We start from the raw sequence: 22,624 nt of genomic DNA on the forward strand, positions 1-22,624 counted from the left end.
TTCAGAGTTTTTACTAAGCTGACAGCCTTAACATTAGTAATGAAAACCGGCAGTTTTATTAATCAAACATGTTCAGCCACCCAAACATCATTAAAACTTGATATAATCTCATAGTGCAAATGCTTATGCACCTGGAAATATTTTCATGAAATACTGACTTAATGGCAAGTGTCGAGAAGATATCTAGCTGTCTACTCCCTTTTTCTTTAACTATGTAATCTAGCATTGTAAATCATGAACAGGCCTGCCCTGACATTTATAAGACTATGGTCTAGTCTGCTGCCCATCCATCTAAGTAGCTAAATTCTAAGCAGTTTTGGTAAGTTAAGAAGTCTGTTTGAAACTTCATTGCTTCTTGTTCAAAGCACATGACCAATGGAAGAAATTATGTCTCCAAAAGATTTCATTCCATAAGTAAAACAAGAAAGAGTTGAAATAATACAAAATTGTGGAAATAGATTTATATTGAAATAAATCATTTTGAGGAAGAGGACTAGTGAAGTTTAAAATGTCCTCACCCCACCTGTGTGTGAGTTAAGGCATGCAAGGAAGAGCTTGCACCTTGGAGTTAATAAATCCAGAGTGACAGCTTTCCAGGGAAAATACCTTGCCTCATTCTGTGTTTGAAGAGTTTGTGGGCCCAGTCCAGTCTACCTCTGGTTAGATTACACTGAAGGAGAAAGGCAAAAATGTCCTGTGGGTCCAGGAGGAAAGAAATCCTCTCTTCCACGTCTTATATTTCTCCAAACTTAATTAACCTAAAAGCATGCCTCATTTGGTGATTTTGCCTCATTACTGTTCACAGTTCATTAATAAATTCATTAAACAATCTTAAAAGTTTCCAAGAGAAGACAGAGCTGGGAAGTGATGAGAAACTGGAAGCTTGGATCAGGGGGCTGGGACTGGTCAGACAAGGACACTAATGCCCAGGGAAGAGGTAAAGTGGGAAAGATGGGACTAGCAGCTTGTGAGAGGAGGAAAATGAAAAACAGAGAAGGAGCTTGGGGAAGGCTGGACAAGAAAACTTCTGTTGTAAGAAATGGAGCCATGCAGCGTTGGAAAGACTGGGGCATGGAGGACATGGGAGATGGCAAGGATGAATAGGCTGGGACTGGGATGAGAAGCTGGTGAACTGTGAACTGGTGCTGGAGCTGTTTGTACAAACCAGCTAGAAAGTCGGAGCTGTGGCTGAGAAAAGGCTTTGGACAGAGGCAGAACATATTGAGCTTGGTGGAAAGACTACATTGCTGTTCAGAGCCTGGAAGGGAGTCCGAGACCCTCAGATCTCACCAATTCTCCGCTGTCAACAAAATACTTCTGAACTCATGGCAAAATATCTGTGTTTTGTCTGTTTCTGGAGTTAGGGGCTAAATGATCATAGACAGTATCAGTCACTGAGCTCAGGTATCAGTAGGGCTGCAGGATGGCTTACAAATAAAGTAAGGAAAGAAAATGTTCAGGGGAACCTTTTGTTCAATAAGGAAGTGGATAGATTCAATAGAGGCCATTGAATCTAGCAAAACTTTGGATGAAAATCAAGAAACAAGGCTGATTGTTTTATCACAAACAAAGAAACAAACAAACAACCTGCTAAATACAACAACCACAAAGCTTTGACCATTTTGGCTTTTGTCATTCATTGCTATCTGGAAGGAACTGCCAAAAATGTAGTATTCCCTATTGGCAGGGCTTCAGGCTTTGTGAGACTTGATAGGCTCCTGCAGAGAAAATCAAGGCAATCTGCTTTAACAATGCACTGCTCTGTACTGAAAGACCCTTGCAGAACACAGGGAACAACAAGGAAGGTTTCAGCTCTTAACATTGTAGTCTGCTGGTTTTGACATGAATCTGTTTAAAGAATTACCCTATACAATCACTGCGAGAGAGAATCTGAGGAGTCCCATTTAGCAGGACAGGCTAACATAAGAGAATGGCACTTTTCTTCAGGAAAAGTCTTACAAGGGAAAAGATGTGCAGCCAACAAATGAAAATACAATGCATCAGATTTAGAGCTTAGGTTTAGATTTAGATTTGAAGCTGTTCTTGCTTATATCCAAGTCTTTTATTACATTAGAAATATCATAGGTAGATTAGAAGCTCCAGATCCTGGACTGCCTGTCTGTAGTAAGAAATAGTCCTAACTGTCTTGGCCTCCACCTCACCTTTTTTTTTTTTTCCAAATCTGAATTATTATGGGCTTATGTAGAAATCCATTCAAGGATGGAGTACATATATAACCACGAAGTAAGAATATCAGTTATCGCTGGAGTTCATTGCTGCAAGGTTGAGAGGGTGGGATGGCAAGGACCAATATATATATACCAAGTTTAACCAAATCATAATCTTACAATCTTGAGCTGCTAACTTCATGTATTGCTTCAGTCCTAAGAGTTATCTTTTATGGTTATGTATTTTCACATCTATGGAACTGTATCAGAAATGTTTTTATAATACTGTCTACTACATTAAATCATCCAGGCCTTTATTAAAACCACTTGAAATTAATTATTCATGAATAGTATCATAAAAGGGATCACAAGTATAGGAAGATATTTCAGAGTGCTCATCGGGATTAATTATGTTTGCCATTTCTGATGGAGACATGTATGTTATCTTGCAAGAGTATAGGTCACTCTGGCTGGTATTTAGATAACAGCATTATTCATTGGTCCCACCGGCTTCATCAAAAAGCTGTGTTTAATGATTATTTTAAAGAACAAATTGCATTTGCTGACATTAAAATTCAATGTATAGAAAACTCTTGAAGTGATAATTTCCCAAGCAATTTGTAGACTAAGAGGGAGTATGCTAGAGAAAAAAAAAAGTCTGTGATACATTGAGATGGAGCAAAATTGCACATATATCTTTGCTTAAAGTAGGAAAAGAATTATAACAAGGAAGTAATGAAACAAAAATGAAGACTGCTTGAGGAAAGGTAGCTCCAGGTGAAATAAACCAGGTAGAAAAAGGTTGATTCAAGGAGAAAAGCAAGGAGGAATTGGTTAGAGGTTTCATAATTGAACTGATTTGAATATATTCTCAGAATAAGAAGGGATTTGGTTTGGGTTTTTTTCTGTATTGCGGTTATTTAATTGTGCTTTTTCCAAAATAGCCAAAGCAATTAGTTTATGTCAATCATTAATTACAGTACTTGCTAATATAATGGTTTAAATCAAACCAGGTTACAAATTGTACTAAGAAATCTTTAACCAGTGGAACAACTTTCTTCTATTTTTTAGGGTAATCTTTCCAAAAGTTCTGAAAGTAAAAAGCTCCAAGGCTGCAGTATTGTTTGGCAAAATTCAGTTCTGAATACATTTTCACAGATGGCCCATGCATCCCTAAAAACTTCATGAAATGCTGACCAAGTGCAGCTATACATAAAAAAAAATAAAAACTCAAGGCAGTGCTCATAGGTGATCTGTCATTTTCAATTTGGTATGTATCAATATTGTTGTCCTTGTCCTAAAAATACACTTAAATATTAATGGAAAAGCAACCTACTTGCATCACAAGTGATCCTTCAGGCCCCTCCAAGCACTTCAGTTTTAACATTCTCTTCTACTCATTTTCTGACAGTTTAAGGAGGTTGCACCTTCCATTAGCAGCTCATTACCATTTTATTTATGTACAAAGACCCAAAGTTTGCCATAACTGATAGGCAATGCCATAGAAACCTAATTCCAGGGGTTAAACCATGTAGGGGCTTAGCACAATAGCCTTTTACTTGAGCAGGGCACAAGTATTTTTATTCCCATTATTCCTATTGCAATCCTACTGCACAGCCTGGTACAAATTGGAGATAATGCCCAGCAGAGGTCTGGATGTAGAATAAAATTACTGGTAGTCAAAGCTCAAATTATGTAGTCAAAGAAAGAACATGTTAAGCGAAAACTAATCTTAATATCCAAATACTCAAGCTGTTTGTCTAAAGTATAAGTATCACATGGAGCATCTTGTCATAGTCAGGCTCATCGATAAATGCAACAGTAATTGATCAGTGGTAACTCAGTTTCAGAAGGCACTTCTCATTTTATAAGGTATAACCTGCATATAGGAATAGGGTCTCTCTTTTAAGAGCAGTAAAAACAAAAAACAAAAAAACAAAACAAAAAAAAGAAGAAAAAGGGATAGGCATAATGTTTTTTTGGTCATTGCCCAGTTGTTTTTTTTTCAAAAGCACTTTTTATTGGAACAAATGTACACAGCAAACTTTACTCCTTATTGACAGAAACTTCTCGAGCACCTATTTCCATAGTGTCAACCTACCCTGGGCTAAACTAATGCCCTTCTTAATTATTGTATATGTTGCAAATCACTGAATTGTCAAAAGCTAGTGTTCAGTAAAGAGGTGCTGTCAGCACAGATTCAGCCATAGCACTTGGTTACTGCATCCTTCATGGAGTGAAACTTATAACTAGTCTTCCTCAAGCCAACTCTTCCCTCAGGTTGATGCCTACTAAGCATCATGAATATTAATTGTCTTGCTGAGACCTGTGAGCAACCTGTGTAAATAAGGTACTTCATTCTCCAGTCTGTCTGGTGGTTTCTAAAATCTGAGGAGAAATATGAAAAACTTGTTTATGCTTCTTTCCCAAAGTAGACTGTTGCTCAGGTAGCTCTTAGGCAAAGCAGGTCTCAAATATGATGGCTGTTCTGTACATGGTCAGGTTGCAAAGGTGTGTATGCTATTTAAATGGGACCCTAACTATTTACAAATTTCCTGACTTTCCTTGCCACAGGGCTGAATTATATCTCACCAGCTATTTATTTCTAACCTGTTACCATTTTGTGCATGTGGTATTTTCTCTCCACATTGCATTCAGATTCAGGGCAAAGAGACTGCTAGCTGTGAAAAAAAACAACCAGAGTCTTAAATTAAGACTGCCAGTGAAATTTTTTGGCTGCCCCTCAGGTACTTCATTAAACACTTCATTTTTGTGGTCCTAAGCCCTTCAGAAATAGAAACATTCCTATACTTTCTTCTTCAGAAGACTTAATTTAAGTGAAATGTAGAGAATGTAGGTCCCATACTCTTTTCATTAGATGACCAGTACTGACAGATTCTGTTTGCATATGTAAAATAAATGTACACACGAGAAAACTCTCAAAAGTGCCTGTTGGTCAATCTGTAGAGTGCACAAAGTCATGAGGGATTTGCATGCTGCAGATGCCCTGTAGCAGTGATCCCAAAGTGGTCCCGCTAAGATTGGAAATCCATCAGTATTATCAGGGCATTTATATAGCTGCAATGTGGGCTGGTGCCAGACCACGCTGTGCTTAGAGCCTCCCTCATGCTCATCCAATTACCTTGTAAATATGTGGCATAAGTGAGTTAGAAACCTGTACCTCATTGATTTCCAATAAAGTGAAGTGCTTTTGAAAGTGCTACCACTAATAGTTAGGCTGCAGTCAGCAGAAGACATCCTCTGAGCTAGAGTTCACACCTAGTTGTTTAATGAAAACAGGGCATGGCTACAAGTCCCAGGCCTGCGAGACCCAGCAACGAAGGTTGTTCATGCCAAAACCACCAGTGCAACTGGAGGTACGCAGGAATTATGAACTGCCAGCCTCCAGCCTTTCTGCATTTATTCTGTTCCACCAGCATAGCTCTTCAAATTTTTAACTGAGTCCTTTCACATGAACGAAACAGACTTGGCCCTTTCAATCAAACATGAATGAAAACTTAACGTTTTACAGACATTTGGAAAAAAATAACTTCAAATCATATGCTCTGCTCTTTGCTTCTATGTGCAGACTGGAGCTTCAGCCACCACAGCAGCACAGTCATTAAATAGTTAAAAAACAAATAGATTGTCCCATATTTAGCCATTCCCAAGTTGTTCTCTTCTTACAAATAGTTGGTTGAAGTTGCTGAATTTTCAAAGACTTTCTAGTGTTACAGTCAGTTAGAATTCATCTCATTTCCCTTTCAATTTGTACGTATCTGACATACAGTCCTCTTCACACAGGCCCATGTAAATGGGTGATTAATGGTGATTCATGCATTGAAGCACAGCAGGCAACTCCACTTCCTCCAAAACTCATACATTTTTAGGTAATTGCATGAGCATTTGTAGTTGAGGAAAACTGGAACCTATAAAGTAATAATCAAAGATATTACCATATGCTCTTCAAAAAGTAGCATAGTTGAAAAATAAATCCATAGTTTGGTCTGGCTTCATTACACGGAACTGGTTTTTTGTTTGCCAAAAACTAATTAACTTCTGGCATCAGTGGATGTCGATGTCTTCCTGCACTATATTTGCTCCATTCTACAATTAACTATGAATCGTGAATGAAACATCACTTTCGTGTCACTGAACCACTTGTTCATCCCTTTCTTCAGAATTTGACAGGAGTCCTTTCTTGCCTCTACAGCTCTTTGTGGCCACTCTTCCTTTTCTGGATCATGCAGGGAAGATGTAGAAAGACATGTGGGCTCTTGCCCAGGAGTGAAAAGAATGAGTAAAAGATGTCACTGAAAGGTACTCAGGGAAAACAGCTCTATTTCTTCATTTGCAACAGGGGTAGCATTGGTAGTTTTTCTGACAGTATGTAATTTAACAGGACCCCCTTAAAAAATCAGTGCATGTTATTCTCCTGGAATTTAAATATTTCACACTGCAGAATATCAGATAAACAGAATTCATCAATAAGCAAAAGCAATTCCTTAGAGACAACAAGGAGAGCAATATCAAGAGACTTGGGCTAAATCCCTGATTTTTCAGCTAACACTATTGGCAGGTTAAAGCCAAGTTTATTGCCAGTTGAACCAAAAGAAGAAAATACATCTGATAAAAACAAGTGAAAGTTTGAGCATGGAGTTCAGAAATGAAAAATATCACTCATAAATAGAGATGAACAGATAAGAAGTAGTTGGATTTGGATGAGATTTAGACTGGCTTTTTCATTCATCACAAAGGAACTGTGAAGTACCCAACAGACCAACTAGATAATCCAGGAGGGTAGTACACTAAAGAAAAAGGGCTAGTAGTAACAGGAAAAAAGGAAGCATTTATTTAGCACAGAATTAGTTTATTAACAGCACATTGCAACAAAGGCACTAGGGGATGTGAAGGAAAAAACATTACATTAATACCAGAGCTACAAGCCGGGGAAATTAATAAAGGCAATAGTCATGGCTTGTTTATGAATATATATTTGAAAAGGTCATATCAATGAAATTCGAAGAGAAAAAATACTCATTGTTCAGAATGTAAGAAAGACTGATAATAATCCAGTTAGAAAGGCTTGAGTAGGCAAAGAAGGAGCTAAAATAACACTCAATCAGAAGTGGCATTACCTTTTTCTAGCTGTCAAATGTCTTGGAAGTAAATAAGTGTGAATGCATATTGATCAATATTTTTCTTTATTCTACCAGATAAAACAGCAAAAAGAATGCAAGCTTGCATCTGTTACAGACTACCAAATACCTCTGTAGAAAAACAAAACACATCTACCTATAATGTGAAGTGAGAAATAGCTGCGCTAGACAGCTTTGATCTGAAAGAGTATGCTAAAACACTCCTCCTGCAAATACTAATATTCCTTGGAATTTCTCGACCTTACCATTTACAATTTCTTAACTAAAAAAGCATTGTTTCCAGCACGCAGGAATTTGGTGTGAGACAGAAAGTTCGAGTGTAAAAGATAAACTAACTCTTACAGGTCTTTTGAATGCAAGTAATCACTTACTGGTTTTATGTGTGGCAAATAGAGAACACAATTTAAGAAGGATGTGAGGGTACTTGCATGTGTCCAGAGGAAAGCAACAAAGCTGGTGAAAGGGCTGGAAGGAATGTCCTATGAGGAGCGGCTGAGGACTTTGGGCTTGTCTGGTTCGGAGAAGAGGAGGCTGAAGGCGACCTCACTGCTCTGTACAGCTTCCTGAGGAGGGCATGTGGAGAGGGAGGTGCTGATCCCTGCTCCCTGGGATCCAGTGATGGAACACGTGGGAATGGCTCAAAGCTGCACCAGGGGACTGGTTCAGACTGGACATGAGGAAGCATTTCTTTACCGAGAGGGTGGTCAAACACTGGAACAGCCTTCCTAGAGAGGCAGTCAATGCCCCAAGCCTGTCAGTGTTTAAAAGGCATTTGGACAATGCCCTTAACAGCATGCTTTAAATTTTGGTCAGCCCTGAAGTGGTCAGGCAGTTGGACTAGATGATCACTGTAGGTCCCTTCCAACTGAAATATTCTAGTCTAATCTAGTCTAGTCTAGTGTTACCAGCCACTTCCCCAGTACAACCTCTTCCTTAGTTCCTTCTTTACTTAACATACCCTTTGATAATTTGGTAACAATAGTTTAAAGAGCTGACTGGAGATCACTACTGCCCATTTTAACAAGTCCTCAAGGAAGGCTTGAGGAGAAATAAAACACCGGGTTTTTTTCTTTTTTTTTTCCCCCTCCCTCCAGTTTCAAAAAACTGTAAATAAAATGACCAAAGTAATTACAGGCTTTTCATCCTGGCATTGGTCTCGATCAAAGTTATGGAACAGCTGATCCTGGAATAGATTAATATAAGTGTAGAGGATAATACAATTAACACCAATAAACATTCATTCGTAGAAACTAAATCCTGTCAAACTAACTCAATATCCTCTTCTAAGCTTATACATTTCTGATGATACAATGTCCATTTGTAAGACATCTCACTTGATGCAGTATGGCATTTTGATTAAGAAGCTACAGTGATAAGAAAATCATTGTGGCACACATCACATTATTAAATTTTGACTACCTGGTAAGATTCACAACATAGCTGGAAAAAACATTATTCATCAGGACCTTCTGTTGAGATGCTATGTCTTCTGGCTTGATGCTATTTAATACTTTTTGTTAATGATGGAGAAGCAATTATAACATTAAGACTCATTATGTTTATAGGTGACAAAAAGGCTGAGGGAGCAGTCAATAATAGGTACAAGTCAGGGTAGAAAACATTTCAGATAGATAGCTTTGTAGCCTGGATTCAAGTAACAATAGACATTTCTGTACTTCAGAATGTGTTTTCAGGATTAAAGCATGTTTTTAGGATTGAAGCCTATGGATTTTGCTTTCCCAGAATTGGACACCTGCCATTCTGGATGTTGCAGTTCTAAAGGTTCTGGGATATTTCTTGTCAATTAATAGCTATTTTAAAATATACTCTTTGTTTGAAGGTATGGCCAAACTACCAAGCACAGATTTTGGATATGTATTCAGAGAAAGATTATTCCCTAGAAGAAGGGCTTTTCTATTATCTCTATATGTTATGCTTATGCAGCTGCTATTAAAATAAGACCTAATTCTGATGGCTGCACTTCAAGAGTTATTTTGAAAAGTCATGGAGTGCACGAAAGAGCCAGAAGATTTATTAAAGACTAGAAATAGTTCCTTGTGTTAAGAGACCATAAGTGTTTATCTTGAAGGATAAAGTGTAGCTGATTATCATCTCTAAATACCTGCATGAGAAAAAGAAAACTGGTTGAAAAGGGTACTTCAGACTAGCAAAGATGTATTAAGACTCAAGGTCTGAGTTGATGCTAGATGACTGCAGACTAAGAAAAACCCACCTGTTTTTCACAGTGAGAATAACTAAGCATTGAAAGAACTTTCAAGGGTTGCAGTGCAACTCTATTGCTGGAAATTTTTAAATGAAGATAGGATGTCTTTCTAAAAGATGTTCTACTTTATCCACAACTTTCAGGTTTGCAGCAGTGTTTACTTCAGAAAAATCTTATACCATGCAGAAAGTGTGACCAGATAATCACTACAGTATTTTCCAGAAGGCAACATGGTCAACAGGGATGGGCTTCCAACAGTGAGATTCTATTTAAAGATTTCAAAGGATTATGAGGGAAATTGAACTACAAGAGTGTATGTTAGGGACAGTTGAGGTGGACTAGATGTCAGGATGGATGGGAAGAAACAGGTTACCCCATTCCACAATTATAAAAAAGTTGTCAGAGTACAGTCACAATGGTGAGGCCAAACTCATGAACATTTTAATTGAACAAAAAGAATATTGGGTCATGCAAAATGTTGCTTTTTTTTTTTTTAAATTAAATTCTGAGGAAGAAGAAGAGAGCATTCTATTTGAAAATGTTGAAATGGGATTTTTTGATAGCTAATTGAAAACTATTTCAACTGGTTTGGGAATTACAAGCTCACCAAATTCAGTCCTGTGGGACTGCATAACAAAATTCAGTACAAAGGGTCCTCCTCCCACAAACAACAGCTCTTGTGAGTAAGAAATTCAGTCCTAGAAATAAATGAGAAGTGATCAGCATTGACAGATGACATAAACCTGGGGGTTCCCAGGCATGATTTGGTGCTTATTAAGAGCAAAGTGAATACAAGAGTCATTAGTGTTGTATATTCTCAGACCTCCTACAGCATTTGGTGCTCTGTGGATCATGAAGAATGTTCTGTTCAAAAACCATTGCACAACTCCCCATCAATAAACCCTCTGAGAAAAAGGTTCCTACATAAATGACACTCATTTTCACTCTGATCCCACATCTATTTCACTGATGCAGGCAGCTATGGTAATTTATTATTGTTTTTACTTCATCTGCTATTGTTCACTTTTATTCTTCAAGCACAAAAGAAAAACCTATATATGGTAAATAGCAACACTTCTTAGGAATAGTGAGTAATGGATCATGCATGGTACACCATATTTGTATATTGATTTTCTCTCAGACTGGTGCATGAATGCAAACGGAGATTATGTGGGTAGCTTTTCTACTGTTAAGGCAGAAATTGAACTGGACTGGTAATCATGGATGGAAGTCTTGCTTACAGTATTATACATTTTTATTCCCATTATGTGGTTTGACAAAACTGCATTTTTTGGAGGATTTTCCAATATTACTTGTACCTTACAACAACCAAATTAAAATTCCATTGTTTTCATTAGTACCCCATTTGGAAGAACTTACAAAATGATACTTCATGTTGTAAAACAAAAATGTCATTATGCCTAAAGATAATAGGCCTGAAATACCTGAAAGCAATCCTGATGCTTGTAATACTGCATAGATGAATAAGATGCTACAATTTCACATAGCTTTTGTTGGAGAAGAGTATTATATACAGTAGTAGGAGTGGGAAGAAAGAATAGGTGTATTTGGCAGGACGGCTTGTATAAGTATATAAACACATAAGTATACAAATAAGCAAAACATTCTTGGTCATGCCACCAAACACTGTAATTTTTTTTTTCCTTTTTTTTTTTTTTGCAAAGCTTGTATATTTACAATTAATTTTGGAGGTCAATTGTGTTCATGGACATTGATCCATCTCCCAGGTACATTCAAAGCGCTCCAGACACTTAACAGAAGATGGGGGATATACTTATAATTGAACATGATTTCTACAAGCATAAACAATGCTGTTGGTGTTTTGTTTCTTTTTTTCACTATATACTGGTATAGTAATTTGTCTATGATAATGGGAAACTTAAGCAATGATTTGGCACTCATGGTGTGCATGCATTTCTGGAAAACTTGCTTTTCAAGTGTTAAGTGCTGAAAGCCAAATCTAGGCTACACTGGACTTGTACACACATGCACACACACACAGAGACACATCTTGATAATGCCAAAGACAATTATGAACTCAAACCCAGAGATCTTTAGGACACAGAAAGCTTTTTTGTTCTCTGTTTGTTCAATGTCTATTACATAAGACCCTTGCCTGTGACTGGGCATCCCATAGCTACTATGGCAATACATATAAAAATGACACCTCTGAAGACCTGTATGCATTTCTTGCGTGGTTAAACATGCAGCTTATGCAGAAATTATGTATGTAATGAGTGCCTGTTACCACTCCAAGAACACTCAAATTATTTGGGATGAGGTGCAAACATGTTTCTCTGCTGTACACATGCTCCTATCTAAGCACAGTATCTTGGTTATGTAGGTATCCCCATGAAGATATCGAAATGTTAGAGCAGCATAGGGGAATCTAAGACAAGCCTTTAAGTGATGGCATGACCTGGATCATTTTGTTCTTCCTTTTGGCTTGGAAACATTTTTCCTAGAGTGCTGTAGAGCAAAGATTGTTCCTGGAAATGAAAACTGTTGATACATGCTGATTGACACATTTTGGAGCAGTCAGAATAAGCCTGCAATAAGTCCTCAGCATTTCTTCATTGCTTATAAAGATGCTGAAGAAGATAAAGGCATTTTTAATTATACTTTCATGACTCTCATTCCTTCTACACTTCTATTCAAGAGAACTGTAAAATAATGTTTTCACCTTTGTCTTTTCTGTTTAAATAGCTCCATTTGGAGTCATAACCACCTGTGAAGGCATTCATCTATTTCTTCTACCACTTTGCTTAGTTTTTGGATCTTCCCAAGTTCAAAGCTCCTCCATACCTGGACTGGCTGGAGACCAAGTATCTAGGAAAGTCATGTTAGGCTGGGATACTAGCTCTGTAGAGAGACCAGCTGCTGAAGTATTAGTAATAGGCAGTGTAATTTAAGAAATCCTGATTCCTCTGTTTTCATTTTAGTAATGGTAGTAAGAAGATAGCTTGAACTTCCGCTGGGCATGTCTCTGAGGGGTTGGGATGATGGCCTGGGATGTGAAAAGGCCTAGTTCACATGGTTCTTCTGTCTGATTTTGAAGAAAATTTCTACTCTGAATTAGGCAGGGTTGGATTTCGTACCGCAGTCTCTGTTTCTGCCTGATTCTGAGCTGAGATATTCTTTCCAGATAGTGCAAAATCTGGAACCTGAAACCATCTCTTGAATCTAAAACTTGCATGTCCCCAGCTGACACTAGCACTGCCATGATAGCATGCGTCACTTCCAAAAAACGTCTCTGGTGCACATTTTGCAAAAACTTCTGTAAATACTGACTTTGACGAAAATTTATTTTTTTCAATGGTTTTATTTGTCAGCTGTCTGACCAATGTATTCAACAACAGGAGTGGTGTCCTGCTTAAGCTAGTTGTTTTCAAAAATTACATTCTACCCTGATGTCAGAGGGAAGAATTGTAAATGAAGGCATTTGGGATGCAAGGACACCATCCTGGATGACTGATAGGCAATAGCCAAACCAGTAGAAAATTTTCAGCTTAATAAGAAAGCAGAGAAACCTGGTTCAGGAAAGAAAAAATGGAGCTTTGGGAAGCAAAGAACAGAAAACAGGTTGGGGGGGAATGAAGAGTGAATGGCAGGATTAAATAGGGTCTTCTCTTGGCTTCCAAATAAAATAAAATTTAAAAAAAAAAAAGCACTGAAGATTAGAAACTTAGTTTGCTCACTACTAAGTAAATTATATTTATTAAGATAATAAGGTAGATGCCTCATTGTACTCTCTGTGGTCTCAGTGGTCAACAAAGACATACTTGTGACACACTGTGTGAGTCCTCATTCTAATGACTAGGACTTTTTTCTGTAATCAAACTCTCGTAACAACATGAATAAACTCTGCCACTCCTCATATTCTGCAGTTCTAGTGATGGACAATTAGCAAGTAACCTTCACTCACATGCTGAAATTGCTCTGAGTATGCATTGTAGTTTCATATTGCAGTCTGTGTAAAATCATTCTTTGTGTAACTTTTTTCTAAGATAATTGGGATTGTAGTACTTGTTAACCTCAGAATGTAATGGGAAGATAAATGAAAATGTGTGATAAGATAGTATAGTATGGTTTGAGTAAATAAATTATTTACAGTATATCATTTTATATTTTTAGAAGATTTTTAAAAAATAAAATAACCAATTGCATTCTGCTCAAACATTTCAACTTTAAGGGAGCTGCTTTTGGTACAATATAGGCAAAATACTGGCAATTTGGTCAACCATGCCATTAGTCTTCAAAAGACAAAGGAAATAGGCTATAGTTTAGCATTGTTCATTAAAATCCGCAGCAGTTATTCCTTTAAAAATCATTATTGTTCTAAATAGTGTCCTACTTTCAAACTAGAAACTTAAGCTAATATACGTCCTATGGGTCACAGACAGCAATCATTTTGGTTTCATGGGAAGCATTGCTACACTATTCCTATTACTCCAGATTTGCTGCCTCAAGGTGCATCTTTTGCTCTCATTATAGAAAACTGGTCAGGCACTATTTTGCCTCAAGGTAATTTTCATTATTTCAGTGAATTGATGGTCTGATGGTTCAGTTAAAAGTTAGTTTGCCTTCCTGGGAAATTATTTAAATGTGAAAAAGTAGAATTCTTCTCTGGGTTTCAAAGTGAAGTTATTTTGGTATTAGCTATTCCAGTGGTCCCTTGCTAAGCAATCACCGTGTGATTATTTTTAAACCAAGTACACTGATTTAATGATATGCAGTTTGGAAGGAGGTTTTTCCCATCTTTCCTGCACTGTGGGGCTTTGTTGCACAACCAGTCCCAGCTTCTCTTCTAGCAGCGGCAGTAATGGCAAGTGGAGCTCTGAAGGCTAGCAAAGGAGCAAGGAGGCACTGTGCAGAGCTCTTGAAAGCTTTTTCTCTCCTTTGGCTTGCTCATGCCTGCAGGACGTACAGAATGAATTGCAGGTCAGGTCTTTCAGAAGAGAGGACAGTTTCTTTGTACAAATTATTTTGTGTGTATAGAGAAAGTCAGAAATGTATGTACCATGGCTACTTTCCTTTAAGCTGCAGACAAGTGCTTTTAGATTCGTAGAAAATAATTACTTCTGGAAGGAGTAATTTATTATAATAATAATAATAATAATAATAATAATAATGATGATGCAGTTTGGAGTAGTGCAATGAGGAAAGTAGACATAGCACATACATGCTGGCTCTTCTGTATGCAGAGAGACAGTTCAGGAATCTCAACAGAAGTTGACTTGGCTGAGCATAGAACTGAAGTGGTAACTTAGTTGAAAATTGTAATTTACTGTAGCTATTAAAAAAAAATGGATTCAGTACATGTTGTACAGAAACATGCTTGCCTCTGACAGCAGTCACAACATTGCTGCTTCCAGTTGGGGTTCTGCATTTCAGCAGGGGCAATTTCTTCCTCCCACTAAGCATAGTCATCAGTGTTCATTGTCTCTTAGCTGCATCATCTCTCAGAGTGGTTAGAGTACTGTAGGAGAACCAGCAAATTCTCCTCTTACTTCCACTTTGCATCAGTAATTCCACTGAACCAAATTGTTCTCCCAATCTCTCGGTATATTATCTGTCAGTGTTGCCATAGGTTAGAGTACAGCACAGAGGGTACAGTATAGAAGTGTGTATGTACAGCTGCTGCATGTATGGCTGGGTCTGCCTTCTTCATTGTGAGAATTTTTGTATGGATCTCAGACAAGAAAATAGGTTAGTGGTTAAATGAATGAAACCACTCACTATCCTAGGATTTTATATTCATTAGGTGCTTGTTAGACATCTATAGGTCTTTGTTGGATACTTGGAAATTTGCAGCTCCTTGTAAAATTTGACCAGGTCACAGTTCCTTTATTTAACTTGCTGGAAGGATGTTCTGCAGAGAAGATGAAAAGTTCTGTTGTAATAAACAGCAGGGGAGGTAAAGAAGGAAGGGAGGAAAGAAGGGAGTAAGGGAAGGAGAGAGGGAGGGAGGAAGGGAAGGAGGAAGGGAGGGAGGAAGGAAGGAAAGAAGGGAGGAAGGAAGGAAAGAAGGAAGGAAGAAAGGAAGGAAGGAAGAAAGGAGAAAGGCAGAGAACAGAGGAGCAAGGAGAGAAAGAGTTGTGCATGTCCTCAAGGATGAAGGCATCAAGTTTAACCATGAAACAAAGGAGGAAACTAACTGAAATACCCTTTAAAAGGTTAAGAAGTTTATTATATTTAGGTAAAATAACATTATCACCCTCATAGAAGTAGCCCAATATAGGTTTCACCCTGAAATCAAGGGGTGTGATTGACTCCTTGAATCATCTGCAGGTGTCTACAATGTCTTTGTCCACATCTGAGCCAATCACTCTCCTTTTTTAATCACAGGAGACAAATGGAAATGTTTTGGGCACATTCACCTCCTTCTAAAGTGTACCTCTAAAACAGATTAAACAAACCATATACTAAAAGTACCAATTTATCTTCATTAAGTATAGAAAGGAGGCCACACTGTGCAGGTTATCTGTAGAATTTACCTTCTAGATGTCTAAAATCAGGGGAAATTAATGCTGCCTGAAAGACATTGAATCAGTTCGTGACTAAATGGACTCTCTCGTGATGATAGACTCTCTGTGTCATTTAATCTCTGCCTCAGTTCCTGGCTGCAAAACAGTTGAAATGTGCCATATTTTTCTCCCACTCTCAGTTTATCAGGTTTATTTCAGTTGAAGACCTTGGAAGCAGGGACTCTGCCTTACTTTCCCAGTATCTTACTGTCCAGTATCTAGCCCCACTCTTGTTTGCTGTGCCAGGTATCACGATCATACTATTCAGAGGAGCAGTGACCTGTGTGTGTACTTGAATTGTGTGTATCATATATCATCATACAGAATGAGAAGTCTGCAGGTTGCCTTGCTTTATACCAACCTCAAGCAGCTTATCCATAGATGTGCAGTTCTAGATAGAATAAATGAGTAAGGAAAATGTAAAGGCTTGGCATATATCTTTTAGTCTTTGATTTCCTTTTTTTGCTCATCCTTCTGACTTGACAATGTTTGAAACATTATCATAACTTTTTTTTCCATGGTTGTTGAATTGGTTCCTGTCAGTAGAAGCACAGATTTACACAGCCTCTGACTCCTTACACCTATTTTTATGAAATTATCTCAGTTGCTGTGGTGTATATCTTTCTTGGGTGCTGCAAACCAGATTAGGCAGCTGATGTAGGCTAACAATAAGCCAGCAGAACCAATGGTTGCTAACCCACATCAGTTCCCTGGTGCCATTCCCTGCACAGAGAAAAGTGCTGAGGATTAGTGGAATGAAGGTAACCCTTAGCCTGTGAGCAACCCACAAGGCTCACTATGTCATGATGTGCTGCAATACCTCCTACTTGTAACAGCAGTGAGCTCTTTCATTAAAGCTCTGTCCCGTAATGCCAAACACACAAAGCTTCTGAAATGACTGTCCAACTTCTTGGGGTCACATGCTTTTTACTGGCACAGTACACATGAAAATGTAAGTATTCATCTAACAGAGGCATGATGGAAGCACCCAAAGGCCTACCAACCTCTTTCAAATATATCTATCTCAAAGTGATCTACTTAACACATAGTAACTTTTCCTTTTGCCTCATTGTTTTAAGTTTCTTTCCCCAAATCCCACCCTCAGATTTTTATTTACCTTTGACTTCATAGCTTATGGTAGCTCACTCATTTTACAGTGGCCTTCAGAGATTCTTTGGACGGAAGGTATTCTTACCGAATTAATTTCTTTTCTATGTAATATTTAGCTATAGTCAAAATACCCACTGTATTAAATGCATTTGTACATATGTTCTCTGTTACTACAAGATTAGGTTTTAAGCTGTCTCAACTAATGAACCCATTATGCCTCTACCTGGGTGAGTTGTGTGTACATTCCTTGGAGGATTAATCTCTCTGTGCTACCAATTTCTTCAGTCTTCTAACACTTTGCTGTAACAGGACAGACTTACCTACCTATTGCAAATGACACCTTCTGCAAATACCATATTCTAGAAAGTCAAGGTTTGTAACAAGAAGCAATAGAGTTTATTAGGTCAGGTCTGACGTGGTCAGCAAAACCTCATAAAAGTTCTCAGGCATATAAACTCTTCTTCACATCTGAAATAGAAGGAACTTACTTCAAGCAAAGTGCAGAAATAGGTCTCAGTTCAGTTTCATTACTGTTAATCACTCTGACTGAGAGAAAAGGATAGTTAACATCTATGAAGCTGAGGGAGCTGTTAGTAAGGAGAGCGGTGATAAGGTCAGTAGCCTCTACTGAGCAGAGAGAGAGGGACAGATTATTATCCCCTGTGGAGTCAGGAGGGTTAGCAGAAGAGATACTGTGAAGAAAATCATATAATGTGAGATAAACTAGCCTTCTTACTGAGCTCTTGATTTTATGATTTTTACTATCCAGCAGAATAATAAACTTCATATCCAGACTCACCTTCTGAAGGTTTACAGACACCACAAGTGACCACAACTGCTTTGAAATGGAGGAATGCTGACAAAAAGAGGCTTGATTTTTAATGAGTCCTTTAAAAGCACGCAGTCTGACCTCTCTCTCCAGCATTGAGGGTCTAGTGTCTATAAATGACTTCTTATGTAAAGGCATATTCATGTGCATGCTACACTTGCCATAAAGACCCCTACTGCCTGATTCATATCTCAAAAGAAGATAACAGAAGTCACTCAAAGCTGAAATTAGGGCAGGGAAGGCACAGCCTGCAGAAGGAGGGATTTTGTGTGGCTTTGTTACAGAATCTGGTGAATGATAGTAGCTTCATTTTTGTGGCCATGGACGCATCCAGAAATATCAAGTCTGGAAATTCAAGATGCCTTTCAAAAATTTACTCATCCAAAATGATTACTGAGAGCCTCTGCCTGTCCAAATAGACCAACATTTCCAGAGAGACCTAAAACTAAAGGAAATTAGAATGGAAAAGTTTATTTAAATTCTATTCTGTGAGCATTACTGCACAGATGCTCTCGAAACACTAAGAAATATTTCATATGCAGTGTCTTTATGAAGCTTAAAAAATTAGCACATCAGTGAACTGTTTGTATCTCACCACAATGTCAATTTATTTTCTGTGCTATTATTGCAGGTGATTATGTAGTCATGACTATATACTTCGACTTAAGTAGAAGAATGGGATACTTTACTATTCAAACATACATTCCCTGTATATTAACAGTTGTTCTTTCCTGGGTATCCTTTTGGATTAAAAAAGATGCCACACCAGCAAGAACAGCATTAGGTAAGTTGTTAATAATTCCCTTTTCTGCTCTCTTTGTGTAGTTCCTACACTATCATTTGGAAACATCAACTTCCTTTCAAAGAGACCACTAGCTATGTGCTTTGGATTATTGCTACCACATCTTGCAGACCCAGATCTATTTATCACTGAAGTATCTGGTTTTCTGCCTTTAATAGTATAATTAAAAGTAAACTACCCTGACCCTTTAGAATGACACTGCCACCTATTTTGCATGATATTCTAGAATGAATGTCTGCCTCCTTGTTCTCACCATGATATTTTAGTGACATTTTTGAAGAATAAATTAATTGCACTGCTGGCTTGCTTCCTTTCTGCAACTCTCCCCCACAGGGCATTATGTCTTATATATACAGAAAACTGTGGGATATAATAATATTAACTCATGCAAAGTGTTTTAGCTTGCATGCTTGAAGTTGAGCACCACACTGGGTGTATAGATATTTTTCATAGATTGTGGAGATTTATGCTGGTATAGGTTTTCCAGCAGCTCATTTATGTCAGGAGCAGCATGTGCATTTTGGCATTGTGCTTTAAGATACACTTAGAAATGTTGACCATTTATTCTTATTTCTATATGAAAACCTGCAGGTTTTGGCAGCATCAAGGGTATAGGGCTCTATAATAGCCAATTATAGGTGTACATCAGAACTGAAGGAAAAACATTTTAGTCCGGATTGTGGTTGCCAGGGCTGCTGAGATGAACTGATTCAGAAATCTACCAGTCTAGGGAAAAGGGGAGGCTATGTCAAGGTTTACATGCCTGTTTTCGAGCACAAAGGTTACCATGCCCATCTATTCTTTGCTTCCTCCTGCTGGAGTTTGTTACCATCTCCAGTTAACCAGCTGAACTTTCTAAATCATTTCAGTTTGAAAGAACAAATTATTAAAAACTGACCTGCCTGACTTTTTGGACTGAAATCAGACAGGAGGCATTTGTAGGAGCAACTGAGTCCCCAGGTTTGAGAGGATGATGCTGCTGCAAGGAAAGACTGGAGGACAAGGGCTGCGAACAGGCTGCACCTCCTTGGAGGACACTTGAAGGCAGCCTGCAGCAGGCAGGGTGTTCTCCAGTGCTGCTGTGTGACGACAAGCCTTCCTTCAACCACAGTGTAAGAGAGGCCATTTGTACAAACCACCTCTGCCTCCCACTCCCCTAAACAGCTGATCGAGAGTCATCAGTACTCCTCATTGTTTTTCATCCAAGTAACTCAGTGTTTACCAGAAATGGTGGTTACTTATATGTGAATCCATTTCCGTTAGCTCTCTTTCAAACACCATGGAGAGGTGCTCTACTTGATTTCAGGAGGAAGACACCTTGTTTGACAATGCAGACTTTATATAGTTGTTCAAAATGACTTGTCCTCTTTCAGTCTGTCTCTCTCCTGCACTAATAAATCTGAGCAACCACCAATTTTGAGGGTGCTGTGGCTTCTAGCATAAACCCCCTGAAGGCCCTGAAGGGAAAAAGAAAAATGAAGTGCTAAAGAAACTTTGAAGTCCATTCACTCCGAATGAGATTTTAGCTGCTAAATCTCTTGAAATTGTCCAGAAGTCTGACCCCACTTTCTAAGTCCTTCACTCATGCAAAAAACATGCAGTCATCTATTCAGGGTGCACTAAGGCCCAGGTTACAAACATTCTTCCTCCCAAAACTTCTAATGCTTTGATAGCTGAGTAACTTTCTGCTGAATGATAGAAGAAATATGTTACCAAAAATATCCTCTAAGTGTAACCCCCTCACTAGCCACAGCTTTATTTAAGCAATGAAGCTATATGCCAGCCATTCCTGCTATCAATCCTTAGGTATCTTCCTAGGGGGAAGTTGTATCAGCTTTAATTCTTAGTGAGTGACAAGGGGCATCCTTCCAAACCAAGAGCAGCTCAGTGACGTGGAGCTATGGAACATGATCAATAAATAGAACGAAAAGTCTCAGAGAACCTGTAATAAGACAACTGCAAGCAGCCAACACTGGTTCACACTTCACAGATAATTCTGTATTAAAACCCATTTTGTGTGAGGTCAGCACAAGACCATAGCCTGCTGGATTTGATCCAGGATTTGTAAAATTAACAAGCGTAGCACTTCTGACCATTATAAGTCATGTGGCATCATGTGGGTCCAGTTTTCTGAGGTTATTTTCCAAGAAATAAATATTCAGTCCTCCCTCCCTTCATGTGAGTGTCAAAGTGCCTTTATACTGTGGCTCCAGCAATATGATGGACCCTAAGACTTACAGTTATTCTGTGACTGCCTCCACCTCCAGGACAGTGTGAAGACTATACGAAGGTGAGGACAGAGCAGCTGTACAACTGCCTGTTCATGACTGTATAGTCTTGCCTCTGATGTCCAGAAAATTGAGCAACAGGTCTTTAGAGTACTTCTCTGCTGAACTACTTTCTTCTTAAATTGGGTGACTCAGTGGACATAAGGAAAGATTGACCATGATCCATCTTTCTAAATAGGAGTCTGAAGCCCCGTGTGTGTGCAGAGTCACACAGCATCCATTTAGGTTATCCTTCTTAATGCATAACAGAAAAGGGAGAAGAGGCATCTAACAGTTTGCATTACTGATTTTCTGTAAGCAGTGTTCATACCCTGTCCCTGAGGGAGGTTCCCCACACCACACAGCTCCATTTTCCAATTAATTAGACATGGAAGTAAGTTAGATCACTAGTCCCAACAGTGTGGCTCTCCCTGCCTCATCCCCTTAGCCAGCAGGAACTTCAGACAAAATATGTATTCATATACTGAGGTCATGAATTTGAAGTAAGAACATAAAAATGAGATGTTCCAAGGCTATATTCAATGGCTATCATGACTAACTCCTAAAACTCTGATGAAGAATTAAATTACTGGGCTAAAATATAACTTTTTAATAAGTCAAATGACAAGAAAATAATATATAATGGGTCACCTCTTTTTGTGCACAGAATCCTGTTGCTCCAAAACCAGCAATGGCCTGTTGACACTTGGGGTGCAGTAAGCAGATGTTCCCAGTTTACTGTAGGTCTGCTTGTATAGCACAACTTATAAATCTGTCTAAGCAGCAGCACACATCCACATCTGGATAGTGGCACATGGTGAAATTTTGAGTAATACAGCCAAAGGCAAACCGCTGAAATTCTCCTGCTAATTAGTTGAAATTAATTGTAGACTCGGTGCACCAGACCTGCTCCAAGTATAGCTGCATTAATGTAAAGGGCTAGCATCAGGGAAATATTTCACTCTCTGAAATTAATGAGTAATTTCCTGAGCTATTGGCAACTAATCACAATTACATGAAGGACAGGTTTTACTGCTTTCTGAATAATGCTAAGTAATAAGCTATTTCTGTGCTGGAAAAAATAAGTGTAATCGGGGTATTTGGCTGTGAGGGTGAAAAAATGGGACCATAAGTATCCTTTCAGCAGCACTGTCTGGAGCCATCAAAGTGCTCTTTAAAAACTTGGCATCATAGTCCCTTTTTCATATGCACTTTGAGGGGCTGAGGCCCAGAGTGGCAATGTGATTCACTCCAGGCCACCTGAAGAGTCAGTGGGAAACTGGAAATAGAATTTGAGTGTTGGATGAGAACTGTGTTTTGTGATCCCAGGTTATTCTGCCCTCCATTCAAAGAGAAAAAAGAAAGGCTCTCTGCTGTTTCTGCTTGTCTCTAGTGATCAAAATTATTTTCTCCCTATGTTCATAGTCAAGAGCAGCCAGCAAATGTCTGAAGAAGAGTTATGATCTGGAAAAAAATAGGTTGTTTTCCTTGAAGATGAAGGGAATTAAGTTAAACTG

At 38.4% G+C, this 22,624-nt stretch overlaps 1 protein-coding gene across 1 annotated transcript in view; it reads left to right on the forward strand.

Annotated features, from left to right (window-relative positions):
- GABRG3 (gamma-aminobutyric acid type A receptor subunit gamma3) overlaps nucleotides 1-22,624 on the forward strand; it is a 333,754-nt gene that overhangs the window by 302,664 nt on the left and 8,466 nt on the right. The window contains exon 8 of the mRNA XM_075057199.1: nucleotides 18,670-18,822. Coding sequence (XP_074913300.1) covers nucleotides 18,670-18,822 — 153 coding nt within the window. The remainder of the gene's footprint in view (nucleotides 1-18,669; nucleotides 18,823-22,624) is intronic.

The sequence above is a fragment of the Buteo buteo genome, chromosome 25 (genome assembly GCF_964188355.1).
Source record: "Buteo buteo chromosome 25, bButBut1.hap1.1, whole genome shotgun sequence".
In the NCBI taxonomy this organism is placed as follows: Eukaryota; Metazoa; Chordata; class Aves; order Accipitriformes; family Accipitridae; genus Buteo; species Buteo buteo.